The sequence below is a fragment of the Biomphalaria glabrata genome, chromosome 8 (genome assembly GCF_947242115.1).
Source record: "Biomphalaria glabrata chromosome 8, xgBioGlab47.1, whole genome shotgun sequence".
Taxonomy (NCBI): Eukaryota; Metazoa; Mollusca; class Gastropoda; family Planorbidae; genus Biomphalaria; species Biomphalaria glabrata.
This window is the reverse complement of record NC_074718.1, coordinates 35,559,824-35,584,549: the sequence shown is the minus strand read 5'-3', so window position 1 is coordinate 35,584,549 and position 24,726 is coordinate 35,559,824. Positions and strand designations below refer to the sequence as shown.

Below are 24,726 nucleotides of genomic sequence, written 5' to 3'. Positions count from 1 at the left end.
GTAGTTCGCTATACAGAACACGCTCGGCACTGGTCCTGTGGTCAGTCTATAGATCGAATTTTAATGTCATTGACATCAGTTCTAGTTAAAAGTTCAGTTCATAAAGATTCGTGTACTTACTGTTACAGAATTATGTGAGCGTCTGCGTGTTCCATTTGCAGTTTTTTGTTCTTTATCAATGTGACCTTTAAAAGACAGCCTTGCCCTTGACCTCAAAGATGAGCTAAAGGACGTCTAAAAATAAATAAAAAAGACCCATTAGAAGAAAAATCATTGCATTATTCTTTTGCTTTATGAAGGTTAAGGCTTACACAAATGTTTGTCATTGTTTTACTATTTTTTTAATAACAGGATTATATATCCGAGTTTGTGTTCATAGCTCAAAGGAGGCCCTCTTGGTCAGTTTCTTCAATCTCGTATTTGAAAGAAAAATGTTCAGATGTAGGCCTGTGTCTATAAACTTTCTAAGACGTTTATTTTTAAATGCTAGATTTCGTAAGACCATAAGTAGGCCTAATAGCTGCACCCAAAATTAAATTTAAAAAAAATAATAATTTGACAAATGCCAAAAACAAATGTGCTTATTTGTCGCAGAAGACAAAGTGGTGTACAGTATGAATTCTCCTACAAGACTAATATCATATAAGACCTTTTATCGTGTTTAGGAAATCATGGAAAACCAGCATTATTTAATTTTGAACTAAACAGGGTTCACTTTCAGATGCAGCGTGATCCTGGCAGCTATTTAGAGCACAAACAGACAAGGATAAAATCATATTATTTTTATCCGTAATGTAATTAATTTTTAATGAATCAAAATTTAACAAAGAAAAAAAAAGAAAGTTGTTTAAGTCAGAATTTAAATTTCAGCCACCATGATGGAAGGCCGGTGTGTTTTGCCGCTAATCTTTTCAAGTATATATAAAAATAGAAGGTTTTATTAGCAGTATTGTTAGTTTAAAATTTTTTAATTTTAATTTTGAACTAAACAGGGTTCACTTTCAGATGAAGCGTGATCCTAGCAGCTATTTTGAGCACAAACAGACATATGTTTTTTTTTTTATTTTGAGATTTTAGACATAACAACTGACAGAAGACATACATTACAACAGCACAAAACCAATTGTTACAGACAGTCAGGACTTGATTAGGTCCTAAGCAATTTGAGATATGGGGCCTTTTCGGGGACCTTTTTAAGTCCAGATACTATATGTCACTGCTAAATATTTCTTGGGTGCCCTAAGCTATAAAAAGTTTTCCCCTTTCAGACCTTGCAATCTATAGGGCAGATGATGTAAAGGTCATCTGTTTCAGTGGTCCTTGGTTAACGAGGGTGTCTTGTGGCCAGTACAATGACCAACCGCCTTTACTTTTCCCCAACTTAGGTATCCATTAGAGCTGGTTGGATACCTATAGTTAAATTCTGCCCCAAGTATAACTGAACAAAACCAGATTTTATAGACATATTTAGAGTTGAAACCATAGGCCTATAGCTTTGCTTTAATACACTTAATACAACACACATCTCCCACTTGTTATAAGCAATATTCTAACACAGATGTTACAAACTCTTGTAACCAGAAGAACTGACAACTGCTATAATAAATTACATGTATCTCGTGTTATAAAAATTGACAGTTTTACAAATGGAGCTGATAGTTTCTAAATAAGAATCTTTGTCACTAAATTTAGAAAAAAAACACCATGCAACAGTGCCTCTGAGCTAATCGCTAGCTTGAAACAAAATAACTTAACATAAGGCCTTGTCAGTGTTGTTCCCAGGGCCGGATTTATACTTGATAAGGCCCTAAGCTATTTGAGATATGAGACATCTTGTAATCAACATATAAGTCAATTTATTCCTTTGTTTTTTCTTTAAATGTTTTGTCTCTAAGCTATAGCTTATCTTTCCTATATGTTGCACTGGTTGTTTCAAATTGTTGATGGATTACCAAGTTTCAAAAGTACATAGACTTAATTAGTCTATAATAATTAATTAACTTCTTAGATTTCCCTTTCTTTCTAAATTGTAACAATTATTTTCTAAGCTAACTTTTTTTTAAAATGTTATTTTTTTCTAGTTAATCTAAGAAGAATTTTATTTAATGTTAAAATTAAATTGTACCCTTGAGTTTCTGGAGTCTTTTTTGGATTTATATAAAAATTCCACAGCTGCTGAGAAAACCGCTATGACCAGACCACCAATTAATATATAGAATATGCCAGCCACATTGGCCAAAGTCAATGCACTCTGAGATCCTTCCTTATTTGAATTGTATGGGGGGCATTCCCCTTTGTCAAACCAACGCTTCTCCCATTGTGATAGGTAGCCGTTCTCTCGTAATTCCAACACAGCAAAATTTAGTTTGTCTCTGTATACGAAAAAAAAATACAGAAATTAAATACAATTTTAGAAAATAGAACAAAAACAATTCATATAATAGTAAAGGATTTTAAAATAGGTTGTAATAAATGTATTCACTCCATGGACCATAAGATTTAAGTAGTTGATGTAACAACTTTTGCACAATATTACAATTTTATCATTCTTACAAATTCTGAAAGCTAGTGTTAAATATTTGTTGCTAGTTTGTACCCTCTGTCTATGTCCAATGTTGCTAAACCATCTGGAGAGTTTCTATTTAGTATTTAAATATTAAATCAAGCTTATATCAAATCAATCCGTTTCTCTGATCAAAATCTTTTTAAAATTATTTTTACCACTTTCCATATCCAGATCAAATTAAAATTTAGAACAATTATTAATAGTTAATTATATGAATCAATAAAAAACATTAATGAGTTAGTTAATCAATTAGTCATAATTAATTTATTTTGTTTAAATAGCAAATTTACAAAATCAGCAATGGGTAACCAGATAATCACAATAATGTAGAGAATTAGTTTGTTTGTGACACATTTTTAACTAACAATATAGGTCTAATAAAACCTTCTATTTTTATATACTTGAAAAGATTAGTGGCTAAACACTTCAGTCTTCCACCACTGTGGTTCAAATTCAAATTCTGACTCAAGAAACTTTTGCTTTGGTTACATTTTGAGTCATTAAAAATTAATTACATGATTGATCAAAATATTTGATACAATTTTACTCAATTAGTTTTTAAAAAAGTATTTTTTTATGTTTATATTTAACTTGCTTTTTTTTAAGTTTTCATTATTTAAGCCTCATGTGTAAAGTTTTCTTTTTACTAATTCTTTTAATAGTTTTAGTATCCACTAAGAGGCTGGCTTACTGTGTAGTCTTTACTTACTAGGCTTTGATCTGAAAACTCACTTTTACAGGATTATATGGGAAAAACACAGACTAATATTTTATCCTATGGAAAAATGAACTTTCTGAATCAATATTCAAGATATGAAAAATTATATTTTACTTATCATCCATTTAATTTCAATAAGGATGGCGGCCTGGTCATCAATGTCACTTGTAATCTTTCATGCTGATAGACTAAGATGTATTAATATCTAAAGGAACATTTAAAACAAAACATGCTAAAAACTTAGATTCATTGTATATGCCAATGAGTGAGATAAAAGAAAAAGTCCAATAACCTTAAATCAGAACCCAGGGGTGTCCCAATGCCAAAACCATCAGAGTTCAAATTGTTGCCAACTTTTAATGTGTCGCAAGGCTTCCTGTTGCTGACATAATCGATAGTCAATGATTCTGTCAGATAAGCATACTTCCCATTGGATTGCCTGACTCTTTGGATGCCCTCCTCATGTGTCCGGACAAAGACACTGGGCTGTGCAGATGTCATGTATGCCCACATACGTTGGTATGTCTGGAACTGCGAGTTCTGTAAAATATAACACCTTGAGCGTTATAAACCAGACATGACAACCAATCAAAGTAAATATGTATTTTAAAAAAAAAGATCACCTTGTACTTTACTAACAGTGGAATGTAATAACATAATTGAAATGCAAAATAATAGTGATGAGCAAATGTTTTTCAATTTATATCCTTATTCTTCTCCTTTACCACAAATTTTTTTTAAAATCTCAATATTCATTCACATGCTCTGTTTATACATTGATTGCTACTCGTGTTCAACATTAATAATTTAAATCTAAGAAAGAAAGAAAGAAAAAAAATAACATTAAGAAATAGAGCTAAATCCTTGAGTGTATTGTTTTTGTGTGTTATTAAATCGAGTTGATTTTATGGCCTGGCTTTTCTAAGTCATTGTTTTAAAGCTATGAACACTGGGGGTAAAAGGGATTATCTTAGTACATGTTTGTTTTACATGCTTTGAATTCACCTTAGAAATTAAGATTATTACATTTTAGCCCAAACCTCCCCCAGAACAGTGGGGGATGGTGGCAGGCAAGGTTCAAACACAGGACTATTAAGACAACAGTCCAGAGTGCATACCAAAGTAAAGCAGCCATCAATCATATAAACAAACATATAAAACAAATAGTTTGTGAATCAATGTGCAATATATAGAAACTTATGCATTTAAATTTTCAAATTGACAAGTAAATATTAAATATTCTCATTTTATCATACTGCTCAGATTATAAAGGAAAATCAGCATTATATCTTCCCTTAACTCATCCACATTCTTTTCTACATAAAAAATGCAATTAAAAATCTTCAAAAGCACCAGTCGCAAGACATTTAGATCCAATAATTATGTTTTTAAAATAATTACCTTGAAGAATGCCTTGGTGCTTCCTGACATGATGGTACCATATTGGATCTCAGTTTGCCTAGCCAAGTCCTCTGCAGACTCAATTGGTGTCAACATTCTCTCTACCGTCAAAAAAGCAGCTAAGTTGGCAGTATAAGAGGAGATAATAATTAATGTGAAGAACCACCAGACTGAACCAACTATGCGTCCTGATAATGACCTAGAAAAAGAACAAATCAAGCCACAAAATTATCTATCATGTTCTATTGTGAATTAATCTAATAAATTTGTCTGCTAGGTATAGCTGTAACCACCCCTTCAACTGATATTACAATTGGTAATATTCTAACTTATTTAGCTTCCACAGTGGTATAATCTTCAAGCTAAGGGTTTCATTTTTTTTTCTATTGTTATATTCATTGTTTTTAATGTGATAGATAGTGGTACTGCAATGTTGATGATTATTGCAGATTTTTTATGTTTATCAATAAAAAGTTGTAAATTTTGCTTACTGATCAAAGTCCTTTGTCAGATCTCTTTAATACAGATCTATCGCAGTTAAGTACACTGTTGGTTGACTGGAGAACCTTTTGTGGTTAGTACTTATTAAAAGTCTTATTTTTCTCAAAGAGATCATATGTGTCAAGGCAAGGTACTGTAAATTCATTTCACAATTATATATGGCGACCTAAGTAGGCAGATTATGACAAAGCTGGACATCCTGCCATTATGTGCTCAATTGTATTTCCGTACTATCAAAATTTGCCTTCAACATAAAATTTCATGATATTTAGGGATTGTAACTCTGTCCTCTCTGTTTCTGGATACAACTGTCCAGCTTTTAACTTTGTTAATGATGCAGCTTTGTCAATCCTGCCAAAGCCATACATTTTCCATGAAGTGCTCTTTTCTTCCCATTGTCAAACTTCATGGCCTCTAAACCAATATTCTTTAGGTTTAGAAAAGTCAATACAGAGTTATACTTGCCGATAAAAGAAACTAAATCATTGCCAAAGGCAAAGAGTTTGGGTCTTTTATTTTTAAAACTTGTGTCTTATTTTTATAATTATTATTGTTTTTCACTTAGCAAGTTCAGTAAGCTCTTACTGAATTTCACAATTTCATATGTGAACATGCAGGTGAGAGGTATTTGGGAGAAAGTTTCTAGGCTTCCCCTAGGTAATCAGTAGACACAAGTTAAATGCCAAGTCTCTTTTAGGTTTGAGTTCTAGCCCCCACATAAAGTTGCCAAGCAGTCTAAACTGCTCTGCCACTATAACTTAGAAATGCCTGAAACGAATGAATACCTTGGTGATATATCACAACCTTGTTGCATGAAAGCGCCCAGTGAAAACCAAAGGGAATTGGAAATGGAGAAATCATTGGCCACTGAGTGTTGATAGCCTGATAAATGCCACTCATTGGGACTAAAAGAAAAGAAAAGAACTACAAGTTAATAAATCATTAACATTTATATTTTTAAGTTATTTCTTATTTTGTGTTAGTTAAACTATGTTTAGTTACCATAATATTGCTTGTAAATGAAAGTTAAACCTTCAACATCTGATATATACCGTTTGCATAAAGATACTTTATTATAAGGGAGGTAACCTAGTTATATAAATATATAATATAAAATACATTAAGATTATATATATATAAATGCCTCCCAATCAATGGTAACTCAATCTTGTGCATTATTGTTTATGATATATCAGAAAAAGATTCTTGATCTTTAAATATTTTTTTATAAACGTAAAAAGGGTTTATAAAATCTATTGTATTAAAAGAAATTTTATAGGCATTGGAATTCCAAATAAAGTACTCCTGTTTATTAAGATCACTAAACAAGACAACAACAAAATATAAAACATTAACCAAATCCTTATATTCTTACAATTCTAACTGATCAATGTATTCATATATCTTTACATTTTAATATTATATGTTATATTATTGTGCGCCTTTATATATATCCACCAAGTGTTTTACAAGTATTGTGCATTATACTCTATTGTCATCCTATATAGTTCCACACATACACACACAAAGTAAATCTACAGCTAGTCTACTCTCTAGGCTACACACAATATAATCATATCTTTGAGTTAAAATAGTTTTCATCTTGCATACATAGCAGAGACCAGGACTTGACCATCGGAAGAAGTGCTAAGCAAATTTTGAGTTGAGCTATTGTAGAACCTACAAAGGAATACATCATGCTAAACATCAGTATAGAAAGGGGTTAAGGATTCGCATAATAGCTTTGGACTAGGGTCACTTAAGACTCATGGATTATGGTCAGTTAAGATCTCATTAGGCTAGAGCTAGGTAAAATTTCATTGGACTGATTTAACTAAAGCCATCATTAAAGGACTGTGGTAATGGTCACAAAATCTTCTTGCTGTACTTTGCTCACTTAGTCTCTTTATTAGGGTTACTAAAATTATCATTGAAAAGATTTGCACTTGAGCAGTCAATTTTCTTCTTATTTGACTATTATCAGCTAAAGGTCACCTACACTCTAACTGGACATTGGTCACAAAAGCTCTCATTGGGTTAGAATCATTAAGCTCTCATTCTTATAATTCGTATAAGGCCAAAGCTCTTATATGTGTAAGGCCAAAACTCTCATGTCTAATGCTAAAGTTCTCATATGACTACAGTCGCTTAATTTTCCACTGGATTAAAACCACTTAAGCTCTTCTTGAACTAGGATCATTTAAGCCATAACTAGGTCATGGTTACTTTAGCTTTTAGAGGACTATGATCAATAAAATGTTCATTAGACTATAGATTATATTCACTGAAGCTCTAAGTGAACTATAAACACTTGACTTAAGATCTCAGTTAACTATGATCATTTGAATTATGCTACCAGTGGACTATGATCATTTGATTTAAGCTCTCAGTAAACTATGATCACTTCACTTAAGCTCTCACCTTAGATTATTCTTACATAAGCTCTCATTAAACTGGGGTATTAAGCTCTTGCTGTACTACAATAACTCAGAATGTCCTTTAGAAAAGTTCACAATGTTTTTTTTTAATTCAATAATTGCAACATTAATAACAATAATAGAATATACATCCTCTGTTTGGGACCCTCAACTCAAGAAAACATAAAGAAACTGGAACAGACACAAAATAGAGCAAAGAGATTCAAAACAAACAAATATTCACATTTGACTAACACCTTTAGTAAAATCCCTAAATTTAGAAAGCCTTCAGGAAAAAAGACTTAAAATTAAAGTAGCGATTATGCATCAAACACTGAACCATAATTTTCAAAAAAACCTAATAAAATACTCAGAAAGACACAAAGATAAAGGCTCATTCTATGGTGAATATGCTAGGACAAATGTGTACAAATGCTCTTTCTTCCCTAGTGCTATTAGAGCATGGAATGGGTTGCCTAAGCAAGACAGGAAAACCAATGACTTGGCAGAATTTAGGTCATTGGTTAATATGAATGACTAGTTGACCAGGAGCACCTGTAATCATCTTCTTATTTGAAGTATCATCTGCATTTTACAAGATAACTTAACAAGAAAAACAATAATATTCTTCAACTGGATTGCATGTTTTTTCTTTTTAATATAGATACTTAATTTTGTATTGTTGTTGTTGTTGTTTTTTGTGGTTGTGTCTGTTCACTTTTAGATAATTCTTAGCTTATAGATTCTAAATTTCAGACTTTAATTCACAAAATAGTTATTTTTTTCACTTATAATGTAAATATGAATGTTTTTTTTTTTTTTTATTATTAAAAAAAAAAAAAGTACAACAATGATAATGATGCATGTTCATAAAAATTAAAAATATATAGGCCTACTGACCTGAATCGACTGACAAGAAATAAGACTACGCTGACCCCAATGTAGGCAAAAATGATACACATCCAAATCTCAGAAGACAAGGGCTCCATGAAAGAGAAGAAGTGTTTCCCAGCTGGCTGGGGTCTTTTGATCATGATGGATATCCCCAGACTCATGAAAGGTTTAGTGAAGTCAATAACACGTGACCGGTCAGCCGTTATAGTAAAGGGAGCAATAGCCATGTCAGCCTCCTAATCATAAAAAACAAGAGCAAAAAAAAGAGGTATTGTTACAAATAGGTTAATTCTCTTACTATAGGAAAAAGCGTAATATAAACTAAACAGATTCTATTAGCAACAAATGTCAAGCATAGTCTGTAGTTTAGATATATTACAACTTTTTGCTTCAAACAAAGATTCTATTAGAAAATCAAATATGGCTGTATATATGTTACAATAAAATGTGGTAGCTGAGTTTTAAAGTAATAGCCTTCTGAACTGAGGGGTCCCTGGTTCAGATCCTGGTGAAGACGGATTTTTAATTCAGAATCTTTAGGGTGCTCTGAGTCCACTGAGGTCTAATGGGTACCAGACGTTAGTTGAGAAGTAAATGTGGTTGGTCATTGTGCTGTCCGCATAACAGATCATCTGCACTATAGATCATAATTTCTGAAAGGGGAGATTAGCTTATTGGAGCTTAAGTAACAATATCAACTTTAATCAATAATTATTATGAGCCCTCATTATTCCACACTTTTTGTATTCAATTTTTTATTTCATCAACATTTCATTTCTTAAGGTGGTCTCTTTCTTTTTGTTCTTGTACTATAAACAGTAATTATTAGTGTCTTATTACTTTCAGATGAAACATAATCACTAAGCAATTGCATGAGACTATAAAATCTAAGCAGTAAGAAGGTCACTTCAAAAAAAAATGATAATCTTTATCCTGAAATGAAGGGAAAGCGCATGTTATGCTAAAGGTCACCCATTTCCACAATTAGTCCAGTCCTTATCTTCACATCAATTCATCAAGGGTAAAATATCTTTGCCTCCTCTCAGGAAACATTTAAGAAAAAATCACAATATGAAAAACACACACTTCTTTGGCCCTTCAGATGTAGACCAAAACAAAACAACCATTGCTATGTCTCTTGTTTAGTCACAATTCACACCTTCACCCCCACTGCACAAGCATTTTAACCCATTAGTTTTTGCTTTGATGGCTGACATCTTGCATTTCTTTATCCTAAGAGATAGATTATTGAATGGCGTGCGTATTTGCATCTATATTGTTATTGTTACAGTAGTTATGCTGAGGTGGTCAATTGCAGTCAAGCTGAATTTCCATTTGATTGGGCCAATAAAAATTATCTTATCTTATCTATTAGGAAACCTCCTGCCAAAAAGCCCTACAACAGACATTTCTTTTTTTTTTTTCTTATCTTATAAATTTCAGATGTTCATTTAAAATAGAATATAATTATGGTATCCGTTTTTTAATCTAGCCATACATGTTAATAAGGGACTTAAACTGTGATAAATCATTGGTTGTCTTGGCTGATTCAGGCAACCCATTCCATGCTCTTGTTGCACTAGAGAAAAAGTAGCACTTGTATGAATTTTACTAGAATAAGAAATATTTTTTTTTTCCACTTTTCTAGACTCCTTGGGCTGTCCATGAGAGGCATTCCTTACATATAACTTTCTCCCCCCTCCCCCCACACTCATTTCTTTGGTTTGCACATGTATTGTGAAGACCCTAAATCCTATTTGTCAAAGAGCAAAATACAGGGACTTACTATTTTATAAACTTAGTAACCTCTAATAATTTTTTTAAAGTTAATCAATATGACACTTATAAAACAGATAAAGCTAAAAAACTAAAAAATTACATAAGAACTTCAAATACATCACATTTATCACAATTTAAAATTGTTTACCTACATGTCGCACCAACTCGCCAACAATACCATCCCAGGTTCCATTTGGAAATGAGGCACCATAGCTACCATCTTTAACAAACTGGATAATGTAGTCAAAACCAACCTGCCAAAAAAAAAAAGTTGTGACGTGAAGCCCTTAAGTTGTATGATTATTGATGTAAGTCCGACAGTCATGGACAGAAGCAATATTGCATCTCCAGTGACTGGTAGGCTTTTCATCCATTGTCCCTTTTTGTTGACAACAATTAAATGCTACTGTAATGTATGGCTCTGCTAGGGAGTGCAGTTGTGTGAACCAAGTGACACCAGTCATATCAACTCCACTAACTCTAATTTATTACCACATTGTAAGAACATTAAACATAACACAATAATGACATAGAAGGAGCTCATTTCTTCTCTTGCATTTCACTGGCAACAAACACAATAGGGAAATCCAAAACTTTAATTACCTTCTGTGCAACAGCCTTGGTTAGGTCTATACAGAATCCCTCAACTGGCTCATTCCCTACTTTGGGTGTACCATCCCGGATGGTTTTACTTATCATGACGTAGGGCTCTTTCTAAACAAAATATAAAAACAGTGAAAAGAAAAAGTCATCATTGGGTGGTTGTGACATTTTTCTCCATCACAAAATAAACAGAGGTTACAAAAAAAAATAATTATAGCTTTTATATAGTGCTACTTTCATGCATATAGCATGCACAGAGCGATATGGTCCAATCTCTTTTGTGGACCAGTGGAGGGAGGGGGTATTCGAGAGAAGGTTTTCCACCCTGCCTTTAGGCGCTCAGTAAACACAGCTCTGCTTGAGTCGGGTGTCGAGCCTTGAGCCCCTTTCATAGGTAGCCAAGCCAAGCAAAGTTCAAGCGCACATAGTCTCTCTACCACGCTTCCCACTATACATTTGTTCTTTCCGTGCATGCTCCTTGGCACCGCAATAAGAATTAAATCATTACTTAACCGATGCTTGCAATATTTAGTTCTCATTGCTAGGTGCAAACCAACTTGCTTGCATCTAGTGTTTTGTTTGCTTGTTTATGTAACTGATACAGTAGATGAATTGGGAAACAAGATTTAAGATGTCCTATTCTTGAAAACAAAATTTAGTGGTCTATTTGTTCTATGATTTGATTTGCATTGTTGTTTAATGATTAGCTTGAAAACAAGTATATGTTTGGCGTTCATTTCTCTAGTATTTAAAGAAACTCTATATGGATCTACTTTTTACGCTAAAGAGACCATTGGTTTACATAGAAACAACCAGACAGTTTTCTTACACTTAATGACCTAAACAAAACCATTCTGTCCCATGTGAGTCAAATCATTTGATATTCCTTTTAAGCAGAATACATTTATATCTCTTTCTCTTTGTGTATGATTTTTGATTTGAGGCACATCGGCACAATTTAGGCCATGTCGTATCTCTTTGTGTATGTGTGGAGGGGGTGGGGTGGAGAGTAACATAATAAAGGTGTTTATAAACTACAAAACAATCTATGCCAAGTAAATGATTTTGTTTGTGAGCGATACACATAATATTTAAGACTGATTTAATACTGTGACCAATATAACACTACAGCTGATATAACACTATGTATGATATAACTGTACATCTCACATAACAGTATTCCTGATATAACAGTAGACCTACATCTGATATAATGTGACCAGTGATATAACACTGCATATGATATGACACTATGTGAGATATAACACTTCCACTGATATAATACTACATCTTATATAACACTACAGCTGATATAACACTTAGGTGTTCTACTCACTATGATAGTTGTCACTATTCTCGTTCTGTTTACATTAGCTGGGTCACTTTGAAAGAGTCGAGGATTCTGGGCTATGAATTTAGCCTCTTTTTCATTCCAATAACCTATCTATACAGATAATTTAAAAATCACACATATATTATTCATGTTTTATATAATAAAAATATTATTGATATAATTAACACATTATTATTTGAGAGTTCAATTGTAAATGAATTATTTGGTGTTCCTGGCCAAATGTTTCCCTAAAGTTTCTAAGCATAATGTAACAGCTAATACAAAGTCACAATTCACATTACATAAACATATCATAACAATAATATTCATTATAATCATCATGTAGATCCTGGTAGTGCAAGGTAGGTAATGATTATTTGTTCATGATTATTAAACAATAATATCCATTGGAGAAACACACCATTGGCATTTTTGAGAAATAACTACTTGTATAATAAGCAATGGTCAGAGATTTGTCTGATTTAAAGTATTACAGTCTGCAAACTGATACAACAGAATATTTGTTTAAACAATTACTTTTATGAACTACAGTACAATGTCATTTGCAGACACTCCAGATTTTTTAACTGCCTGCTGTTGTTTTTCTTACATTAAATACTTTTGTCAAAGTTTTATGTGGAACTACAGTGCATGAACCGGTTTTCTATGTTTCTGCATCATTGCTTTAATTTTGAATAATAAGGCAAGTTTGTTTGTTTTTTAATCATGTGGAAGTTATCAGATAGGCCTACTTGAACCTATAATATTAGGCTTCCTTTTTGATTGAAATAACATGATTTTTTTCCATTGTTGATTGTTAAGCTAAGCTAAGTAAGAACTATCAAAGATGTGAACAATATAATTGATGGAAGAAATTCAAATAAATGATAACATCACCAGACCTGTGTTCATATACTACCACCAAATCAATTGTCAATCCAAAGTTTACAGTGAAATGGGAAAAAAAGGGTGAGAATGTATTGCTGGTGGTAAGCATGTTCAGCTAACCTTTTATATTTCGATAATAATATACCAAAAAAGACATTGAAATAGATTTTTGACATGTTTCAAAATACAAAAAAAAAAACTTGAGAGTTCTTTCCACATGCCACATTAAACTTTCATTTATACAATAAACTCATGATTTAAAAGGTAACAAACATAGAACTTTGAACAACTTGAATATTAACTTGCATATAAATGGTGATAATTTAGATTCAATTTGCATACAAAAAAGGAATATAAAAATAGGTATATTGTGATATCAGCTGCAGAAATATTTTGGAGAAAAACGCATCTAAATTTAAGAAGATTAGTGTTAGGACTATCAGACAGAGGACAGTACACTGTCAAGGGAGACTACAATTAATTTGTTTTTCTTCTGAACTAGAGAATGACTATTAACTCATAATTATAAAAACATATTAACCAAAAGAATACTAAGAGCCTGACCTTGGCAGTTCCTCGGGTCATAGCCACATTGTAAACATCCAATGTAAACTCTTTTCTTTGGCCAAATTCGTTGAAGGCCACATGGCCTGTAACTCCCTCAAATTTGGTCTGATTAAAAAAACATGAACAGTTATTTCCCTTTGGCAATGCATATATCTAATTATTATAGCCACATGTATTTTAGATATTTCATACAAATATTATGTAAAACTTTATTTATGTCAAGAAAATATAGACAATATCTGACAGCCAAATTTTAAAAAAATCATACTGTAGTAGGAAAGATTGCAATTAAATTGCTATATATTTAAAACAAAATACTATCCCAAGACCTTGAAGAGAACAGTCTTCCTAACAGAAGACACAAGTCTTAAATAACCTTTTTTAAGACAATTAGTTGCTTATGTTTTGCTGTTGTACATATTTTGGATGTTCCTTCAGAATGGAAGATTATTACATCCCATCCCAAATCTCAAGCATGTTAAGGGATGGCGGCTGGCAGGGTTCAAACCTTGAACATTGAGAAGACATTCAAGAGCATGTACCACTCAACCAGCCTGCCATTATAAACAGTAGCTAGAATCATTAGTTCATACAAAGCCATTTGTTTTATGCGGCCACTGCATTATCTATTTGTATTTAAGATGCTAAATGTTTTTATCAATTTTTAAGCAGTATAAAAAAGGTTTTACAAATTTAAATAAATCACAAGAAACCATGTTGAACTTATTGTTCCCTTAAATTCGCAGGATTTTTTTTTAGCTTTTTACTAAGCCTGCTCCCTACTCTGCAGTGCTGTACACGTGTCATCAATGTGAAAGAAAAAAATACCCAAAGACATAATCAGGTAGTAAAATCCTTCAGCCTAATGAACTTATCTTTAACACAAGCACAGTAGCTTGGGAAACACTGCATTATACTGTTCGCACTTGCCATTATGTCATTGGTTCTAGTATTAAATTCTCAATTCACTAAATCTATTCAAAATGTCTTCACCTTTTTCATTTCTTCCAATACAACATGCCCATGACCTGTCTTGACATCGGAGTCATCTGTGCATTTCACTGTATTACCAGTGGTTCTCATCCTCTTGAGAAAACTAGGATCTTTCTTTATTATTGACATGAAGGCACTGTTAAACAAACGGACAGCATCTGCAGCCAGAGCGGCTTCATACTGTGAGGATAAACAAAAAATGTAATCCTGAAGTTGATCACTGAAAGAATTTTATCTCTTGATGAAACATGACAGGGTTGCAGAACGTAAACACAAAGATATGCAGCCACCTTTGATTCTAGATACTTCATGGCTTTACTTAGAGTTGACTAAAAAAATTCAGGGGAGGTAAAAATAATAAAAACTATTAACTTAATTATTTTTTTGCTAGGGTTATCTGCCAATCTGTAATTTTAACTTTTTTTTATAAAATGTATAAGAAAGACAGGTTTGGTTTTAGATTAAATTTTTTTTTTACCAAGCTTATATTAACTATTTTAACTAGTGAGTTAGATTGATACATTCATAACATCCTACACAAACATGGTTAGATTTAATTTTTTTTTACAAAGCTTAAATAAACTATTTTCGGTACTGTTGTACCGTATTTCCACATGAAACATCCTACACATACATGGCATGCCAACAATGGAAATAAATACTCCAGAACAAAACGATATGGATAAATATATGGGGTTTCATCCTCTATATAATTGTACACCCATTCTTCGATAAAGTTGAAACTTTCCACAATTGTTTATTGTACCTTACAAAATATGAATCAATTAAAAATTAACCAAATAATTTTTTGTTAGAAGTTGAAAAAAGGAAATTAACTCTACATATTAAGATATTTTGATGTATATGTGGAGTTCTTTCCCTTCAATATTTTTTGTTTGTTTGTTTTAAGTATTTTGTTTATTTTATCTGCTACTACCTCACACTTTTTAACAACATTTCGTTCTATCAAGCTAAAAATTTTTGCAAATTAACTACTGCATTTCATTAAATTTTCAGAAAGATCACTTGATTTATTATTGAGGTAATAAAAACAAATTGATTTTAAATATGCTACATCAATAGAAATCTGGAGAACTAACAATTGTATTGTATTTTTTCTTATTACTAAATATTGGTAATGTTTCTTTCTGAAAGAATAATTATGAATAAAACAAAAAAAGGAGATGGACAGAATTAGTGTATTACATTTTTTTAAAATAAGTTTTAAGCAAATTGATCAATGTTTAAACATAAAACTAAAATTAATAGATTTGTTAAATTAAACTAAATAAACTTTGTGTAACAATGTAAAGTATAGGAATGGAAGCTGTGCTATATATAACTATTGGATCATAACAAATGAACAAACACAGGGAGTATGTAATAATGTTAGCAGTACAAAATTGATGAGAATAGCTCTTTGTATAGATCAAGTCCAAGTATTATATGTAATAATGAGGCTTGTCTTTGAGTCTGAAGATCAATGAGGAATGCAGTTTTATAAATATATATGTATATTGAAGAAAGGTGTATTTAAAAAATATCTTACTAATTTGTATGAAAACAACTGATCCCAGACATAACCAGAAAAAAAAAATCAAATAAATTTATTTGTCACTTACATTTTAGTTTCAATATCAGAAAATATGTGGAGTTGCTTATTTTTTTAAACTTAAGTAAAAAAAGACTAAAAAATAGAAGATTTCAAGAGAGAGAATGATTCATGAAAAAAAAAATGTGTTTTATTTCTGCCTGCCAACATCTATCTTCCAAAGATGCAATTGAATTGCTCTGGCTGCTGCTCAATCAAATATTTCTTAGACAAGGAAATGACAAAAGAAACATTCTCTAGTTCTCAACTCAATTTTTTTTTATTGTCTGACAGAGTACAGACCGCAGGATCTCAAATTAACACAAGAAAAAAAGGTACAGATCAGAGAATCTCAAATTATCACTAGGACAAGAAACAGAGTACAGTCTAGAGAAATAAAGTATAAATGACAGGATCTCAAATAATCACTAGAGAAATGGACTATAGAGCACAGAATCTTAAATTGATCACTAGAGAAAGAGTACTGACCAAAGGATGTTAAATTGATCACTAGAAAAACAGAGTACTGACCAGAGGATGTTAAATTGATCACTAGAGAAACAGAGTACTGACCAGAGGATGTTAAATTGATCACTATAGAAACAAAGTACAGACAAAAGGATTTATCACTAAATTTAACAAACATTTTCAAATCATGGTGTCTGTAGGTTTTATTTCAAAGTAGTGTATTTGTTCTAAGTTAATGTCCTCTGCTAGTTTTCTTTACAGTCTGTATTTTGTTAGTATATTTGTTTTAAGTTAATATAATATATCCTCTGCTAGTTTTTCTGTACAATCTGTCAAGTGGACATGGTTTTATTCCAAGCAGTGAACATTTTATACTTGTTAGAATTAAAACTTAATGTGTTTGCTTTTTTCGTAGAATAATTGCACCCCAAGCTATCATTTACTGGGCATGTTCTACTGTATAAGTGTAAAAGTTTGAAAAAAAAAAGTTTAAAGACACAAGTGTTATACTGATCAAGATCTACATATTGTGTGTTTCGTGTAAACCTAAAAAAGTGAAACTTTAAAAGCACTGGACTTGTGTAAACCAAATAATGGTAATAACTAGAATCTAGATCTACGCCCAAGAGATTCAAGTCCAATTAAGTGACAGGAAGAAACTTAAAAGTTACTCACATGAACATGCTTCGATCCAGCACCAGGCCAGTATGTTGGGTCTAAATTGGCCCAGGTAGATAGAAACAGCTCGGAGGTGGTATTGTAGGGGTCCACTATTTGAAAACCTGTTATATTGACACCTCCTATCTTAAAATTTGTTAGGTTCATCTCGAGCATACCCTGAAACAAACACACACAACACACACACTTTAAAAATATGAAATCAGAAACAGACACCATCAACAAAAAAAAAACAACAAAGGTACTTAAGAACTAAAAAAAATAATTTAAGTAACCCTTTCAGACCTTGCGATCTATGGATCTAGAACAGATGATATAAAGATCATTTTATGGCCAACAGTTATCAAGGGTGTCATGTCGGCAACACAACGGCCAGCATCATTTAATATAATATCAGGTACCCGTTAAAGTTGGGCAGACTCTGGGGCGTCCTAAAGATCCTGAAGTTTAAAATCCAAAGATTCGAGCCCGGGACCCGTCACTTTGGAAGTCAAGCGCTTGACCACTCAGCCACCACACCGCTTACATAAGAAGTATTTAAGTAACCAACAGTTGGTCTTTTCTGCTAGGAAACTAAAACGTTAAGCCCTCGTGCACAGTAAGGAGTTCATTTGGACTATGGAAAAAGCTTCTCACTGATATTCTAGACGATGCTAGACAGAGTAGAAGGCAACAGGCTCAGGTGCTTAATTAGTAAGCACACTGTTAGACCAGGACAACGACATTAATTTAGCACCCGATGGCGCCAAGGGGTTCAATGAACCAAGGCCCACTAACAATAGAAGCCTGTAGCGTAGCGATCAAGGCGCAAAGGGTTTCATGGCGCAAGGGGTAATGACTAGCGACCAATTGGGGCCCACATGTTCCCTAGGGAATGACACCAAAGAAGGAAAAAAATGAATGCTTGTAAAATATGAACCTAAAAAAAAGCTCCTTCAAATATTCTAAATATTATACCAAACTTTATATTAACTTCAAAACGTTAACCCTTGTTTACAGCTACAGTCTGTGTACAAGCGGCTTTGACATAAGAAACTGCTTTCATCAGGTTTATTGTAGGCCTAATTGTGCCTGGTCCTAATCACACTCTCTGTTAATGGTGACGTAGCCTATGTTTCTCCCTATGTGCATTAATAAAACCATTGATAGGATTTCATATTTGTGAGAATCATAAGTGTCCAGATTTGGCAGAACAAATACCTCAAGTAGGCCTACTGAAAAATCACCGTATTCACGAAATGAACCTGCAATGCCAAGGCTAAATTGGTGCTTCTAATTAATATAAGTGGACAGTGCGGTCAGGCAAACAGAAGCAGTCGCTTGCGCGCTACGTTCACCATAACTTTAACTTGACCTTGAATGACTCCATCATCTGTGTTCAATATGATGTTACTGGCTTGGTTAAAAAAATATGTGTATGTGTTTTAAAGTAGTTAGTTACTTGACCTAATTCTCATCCAATAGATCTTTGAAGAAGCTAGTTATTGACCTAATTGTATTATTTCACTTACTAAATCTCCCAGTAGGAAGTGGAATTTCCCATTATTTATTTCACTGTCATTCATCTGAGGAAAAACACACACACACAATTTTAAACATGTCATTTAAAATAAACAACAGATTTTTAAAAAACGGTAAACTTTCTATAAATAACTTTATTGGAAAGTTTCATACATGGCGGGAAAAAAACTATAAATAGCTAAGCTAGCTTCTTGGTGTATCAGGTGTACAGAATAAAGGAAGTGTTGGTCAAAGCTGTTTCTTTAAAAAGAAAAGTTCTTTGATAATTCTGTGTACGTCACTGCCGCATCAAATCTTCTCAGCTCTTCTGTTTGTGGCACACACACAATAGTTTCAAATGAAGGAAGCATTAGTTGTTCATTGTAGGACTGCAAACTTATTTGAAAACAGATAGGCCATTCACTAGCGGTAATAAATGAGATCTGCTACGAAGATCAACTTCCGTGCATTGATATATTGTGAAAATTATAGCTAAAATCATTTTTTATTAAGTTGGCCAATGAAGGCGTTCAATTTCGCGCCCTTGTTCAGTTTGTCGTAAACATTTCCAATGACCTCATTCACCAAAATGATAACCATAGACAAAACAACGAAAAATACTGTCCCCTGATATCCATTGTGGATTTGAATCTGTATATATAATTCACTACGTCGCCCAACCATGTGGTACACCACGCACTTACACTATGATTAGACAGGCTACATGAGGCACTATATGGGGGATATTAAATATATTAACATACAATAATTAAAAAACTTCTTGAGCCCTTGAATTCACTCTTATAATAGTAGGTCTACATCTATTATAACAGTATCTAGACTCTAGATCTAGATCCAAATATATGTAGGCCAGGCCTACATGCTATAGTTTTGTTAAAAAATGGATTTAGGTCGATTAGCTATTTTGATAGCTCCTTTGATACTATTTTTACATTCACGCATTTGCTTTCTTATAACATTATTATTTCTTTTTTTTTTTTCCTAAACACTCTCAGTGTCTATATTGACAGTGATACAGCGGGTCGCGGGTAATATATGGCTAGTTAGGTTTTAAGTTGTATAGAAGAGATATGGAAGCATGTGGCTCAATCTTTATTTGTTTGTTTGTTTACGATTGGTGAATAAAGACCATTCAAGAATCAAGATCCATGTTTAATTTTAAAACTTCAAATTCACATTTTGAACTCGAACTGAATTTAGAGGACAAGGTAAAGCGAGTAGAGCTATAGAAATACCCGCGAGCAAACAACCAATTTATATTTGTTTTCGTGAAATTCTTTGAGATACTCTTTCCTCCTTAGTTGTCTCACCCCTGTCTCGTTTAAAATTTTACTTTTTTAAAAAAAATCTCTAATAAGGCTCTGGACTGTTACGTCATTGACAAGGTTTCAATTATAACTATGGTCTGTAATAAGTGGAAACTGGCCTACGGGCAGATGTCAGAAACTGTTTATCTCCACTAAAAACACCTGATTGGGCTGTCCAGTGTAAGGTCTTCAGCTGCTGCCAGCACTCGGGGCTTAATGAGACGTGAAGGTAAGGAGATTCTAGAAATACCCCAAGGAAAAAAAAAGCTGCCAATTATGAATACGTTATCCCAGCATAAAAGAAATATATTCAACCAGATGGAATTTTTTTTAGGATTGCTGTTCTGACACTTTTTTTTTAGAATAACCAAACGAGATGTGCTAGATAATTGGACCAGTTCTCCAGGAAGATGAAGAACAAGAATGTCAGATTGAAGCCTGCTTACCAAATCAAGTTCACGTTCTATGTGTTGACACTAGTTAGGAAAACAAATCTTGAATGTGAACGACATAGTTACATAAGTAGACCAACACTTGTTTAGCACAACTGGAGTAGTGGACAACCGGACAACCGTACACTTACCCCCAATTACATTACACTAGACAGTATTAATTGTTTTTAGTATAATGTAATTGGGGGTGAGATTACTGTTAAATAGAAGAGGAGATTTTTAAAAACGCATAGGGAAGGCCGCATCAACCTTTGCTAGACTCCGACCAAGACTTTGGGAAAACCAGAAGCTCAGTACAGCGACCAAAATGGAGGTCTACAAGGCATTTGTTCTTAGCACGTTACTGTACGGCAGCGAGACGAGGACTACCTACACAAAGCAAGAGAGAAAACTAAACTCATTCCACTTGCGCTGCCTTCGAAGGATCTTGAAAATAACATGGAACGAAAGAGTGTGCAATAATGAGAGCAACGCCGACCACGCTGGCTCGAACATGTTCGCCGGATGGAGGACAATCGCATCCCGAAAATCATTCTGTACGAGCAACTCGCGTCTGGCTCAAGAAAAACTGGTCTCCCCCACATCCGTTACGTGGATGTGATAAAACGGGATTTTAAATCAGTGAACATTGATACTGACCTAGGAAGACGTAGCCCTAGACCGCACTAGCTGGAAAGACGGTGACCAAGATAGTTATGGACAGCGAGAAAAAACAGGCCTCAGCTATTGAAGAAAAGCGTGCCATACGGAAAATGGCCGGCTCCTCTACCACCAAAGCGAAGGCCACCTTGACAAGCAATATATATGTGGACGGGAGTGTCTCTCCAAAATAGGAATTCACAGCCATATGAAAAAGTGTTCGAGATGAACCATAGTCGTTCTACGACTGAAGGAGGCCAATATATATACATATATGTCTCTTTCTGTCTCGGAAGACAATGGATGCTCCCAGATGAGTCACTGGTTTTACTTTCTTCTTGAGACGGGGCACAATAACGTCATGTAATGTATTAGGCCTATTATATATGTTACGGCAAAGTCAGTTTTTAAGCAAAGTGAGAAATGATTCTCCATTTCCTATTTTTGCCTAGACATCTTGTGTACACACAATGTATCTATCACAAGAAAGTTGAACACAACATAAACATTTATATAGTCATAATTCGACAAACTCCACAGTTTAAAGAACAGAGCTAATTTATTTAGATTGCAGGCAAATAAAAATATTATTCCGAGAAACACAATATGAATAAAATACTTGAAATCAACATTTCCCATTTTGCCTGAAGCCTTTATATACTCATTCTATACATTGCCTAGGCAAAGCTGGAAATGTAGAAGTCATTTCCTACTGTGCCTAAAATAGGCACTCTATAGAATGCAGATTTCTCACTTCGCCGGTATCATATATAAGCTGATAAAGGAAACCAGAGACAATCTTGATTAGGTAGGGAAAAAATACTCTTTTTAAAATTTGTGTAATCTAACAAACTAGATTATATATTTTTTAAGATTATTTACTGATATGTTATAGAATAGCTAAACTTAGCACAGTAAATTTGAGGATTTCATTATTATCGTTTGAAACTAGATTTAAGGAAAATATAATCATGTTATGTATGAATGTTTCAGAAATAGGTGGACAAATTATACAAAAATATTACAAATAAATTCTGATTTTGTTTTATTGATATATTATTACCTTTCGTTTTCTTCGTAGGACAACAATTTTTTAACTCATTCCAGGTAACTGTACATTTTATCATGAAGAAAAACTTACAACTTTTAATATAATCTGTTCAGCTTTGTCGATTCTAAGATCTAGTAGAACTCTATGCTCCATCTCCGTGTCTATCAAATGGAGTTCTTTCAGCATGATGTAGCCGTTCTCCACGGTGGTGATTCTTTTAGTGTCAATGTTGATGATCATCTTGTCATACTTGTTGGTGACTTGGAAGAGCTGCTGCAACCTGACCAGACCTGGGGAAAGATTAGGGGAACCAGTCTAGAAATATATACACAATATGTACATAAACATGTCTAGTATCCACCCTCTTTAAGCTTCTTACGATAAAATCGATTGGTCCATAAATGTTTCTACTCTCAGAAACAAATCCAATAACCCAATATCCAAATGTATTCCGGAGATGAAGTGAAGAAATAACAGAATAATTCTTTTCAAGTAAAACAATCTAATCCTTCAATTAGAAATCCGAAAATAATTAAACACAAAATGTATTTTTTAATATAAAAGTAGAATAAACATGAAGCTTGAGACGTATTAACTATTGTCTTCCCTTGTATTGATACCCTTTCCAAAAATAGCTCCTCCAATACACAGCAGAGAACCTTCAATGAAGTCTACTACGGAATCAGAGCGCTTGCAAGGGGAGCCATTATCTAAATGACCGTTAAGAACAATTTTTACTAACGATCAAGAGGGACCCGCAGCTCTTCACCTCAATTCCTGTCTAATGGTTCCACAATGGCATTACTACGTTTGGGTTGTGCCACATAGTAAGTTTTTTTATGTGGCCCATACACCTTAATGAGTTTGACATGCCTGTAGTAAATTAATGAATTGAACCTTTGGGCACTGGTGTTCCACTTTTATTTGGGTCTGTGAACCATGCAACCTCAGGGCTCGCAAAGTACCTTCCTTCAGGAAACAGTACCAGGAAAAAGAATATGAAGCAGACAAAGGCCTGTCAATGGAAGAGATTCTACTTAAGTCAAAAGGCAGAGATGAATTGAGGAAAATAGGTGCCCCAACGGTTCAACAGATATGTGAAAGTAAATCATATTATTTCCTTGTCACGGATCGCATCAACGCAACATGTAATAGGACCGTGAGTCTACGACCACGTTACACATTGCTGGCTACAGTTTGAGGGACATAATAGCACCGCATTGATGGCAGGATATGACCCGCGAGTTGTAGGTTTGGCAACACTGGTTTTTAGCAATAATAATAATCTCATTTGTTGTTCAAGATTAAGAAAAAGTTCCTGAAACATCTATAATCCTCGGGCCCGATTCAATTCTGCAAGGTACAATGTATATGCCCATAGGATGTTTTTAAAGCCTTTTTGTTTGCAGCTTTCTAGAACTAATGCATTGGCAACTCAATTTCCTTTCTAGAAAACATTGAGGCAAAGAAGAAACTCGACAAGTCTCCAGCTTCAAGTTGACAACTAGTCAGACTTCCCCAGCCCTAGCGTCATGCTCTTCTGTTTTATTGTCAGAAAAAGCTCATAAAATGAGAATTTCACCATGTTTCTTCACCAGGCCAGGGGCGATAATGAGATTTGTCAGACGTTTTATGACTTTATCGATCAGGCGATAGACAACAGGGAGGCTGATGAATAGAAAGATGGAGAGAGAAAGGAACGGATACATGGTGAATGCGATGCTGTAATACATCTCCATATTCAAGCTCACAACCTACTTACAGGTTTTAGTCATTATCTCCCCTTTTCTTGTCATTAAATAATGAGATTCAACAATGTTCAATGTTCTTAGAATTTACTGAGATTTGTTATCAGAAATTTATAAAAATGCAAACAATTTTACAAAGGAGATAATGGAAATTACAGTGGAAAAAATAATCAACTAATTATTCTAATACTATAACTTTACAAACACCACATAGTATTAGTGTTGTGTACACTTGTCAAAAGTGCAGATAACTGTGTATACATAACTGTAAATAAAGTAAAGTAAGTTCCCCTTTCAAACCTTGCGATCTATAGGGCAGATGATGTAAAGGTAATGTTTCTATGAGGTTAACGAGAGTGTCAAGTGGACAGCACAACGACCAACCGTCTTTACTTTTCTCCAAGGTACCCATTAGATCTAAATGGACTCAGAGGCGACCTAAATATCCAGAAAAAAAAATCACAGCCTTCAAGAGGATTCAAACCCTGGACACCTCGGTTCGGATGCCAAGCGCTTTACCACTAAGCCACCGCGCCTCTCTAACTGTCAATACTGAATATAATTATGAACTTTCAACATCGACGTTAGATTGTGTGTTGTACATAGCTCTC

The 24,726-nt window shown here is 33.6% G+C and overlaps 1 protein-coding gene across 3 annotated transcripts in view; it reads right to left on the bottom strand.

The window, feature by feature from the left end:
* Window positions 1-24,726, bottom strand: part of LOC106056784 (glutamate receptor-like) — a 112,437-nt gene that overhangs the window by 5,792 nt on the left and 81,919 nt on the right. For 2 of the 3 annotated variants that reach the window (XM_056039406.1, XM_056039408.1), the window contains 15 exons: window positions 22,458-22,657; window positions 18,909-18,962; window positions 17,395-17,556; window positions 14,661-14,840; window positions 13,665-13,772; window positions 12,216-12,323; window positions 10,880-10,990; window positions 10,429-10,530; window positions 8,504-8,733; window positions 6,798-6,866; window positions 5,972-6,091; window positions 4,686-4,884; window positions 3,577-3,824; window positions 2,126-2,372; window positions 121-234 (listed from right to left, as the gene is read on the bottom strand). In XM_056039406.1, the coding sequence (XP_055895381.1) occupies window positions 121-234; window positions 2,126-2,372; window positions 3,577-3,824; window positions 4,686-4,884; window positions 5,972-6,091; window positions 6,798-6,866; window positions 8,504-8,733; window positions 10,429-10,530; window positions 10,880-10,990; window positions 12,216-12,323; window positions 13,665-13,772; window positions 14,661-14,840; window positions 17,395-17,556; window positions 18,909-18,962; window positions 22,458-22,657 (2,252 nt within the window). The remainder of the gene's footprint in view (window positions 1-120; window positions 235-2,125; window positions 2,373-3,576; window positions 3,825-4,685; window positions 4,885-5,971; window positions 6,092-6,797; window positions 6,867-8,503; window positions 8,734-10,428; window positions 10,531-10,879; window positions 10,991-12,215; window positions 12,324-13,664; window positions 13,773-14,660; window positions 14,841-17,394; window positions 17,557-18,908; window positions 18,963-22,457; window positions 22,658-24,726) is intronic. The other variant, XM_013213633.2, reaches the window with a different exon arrangement.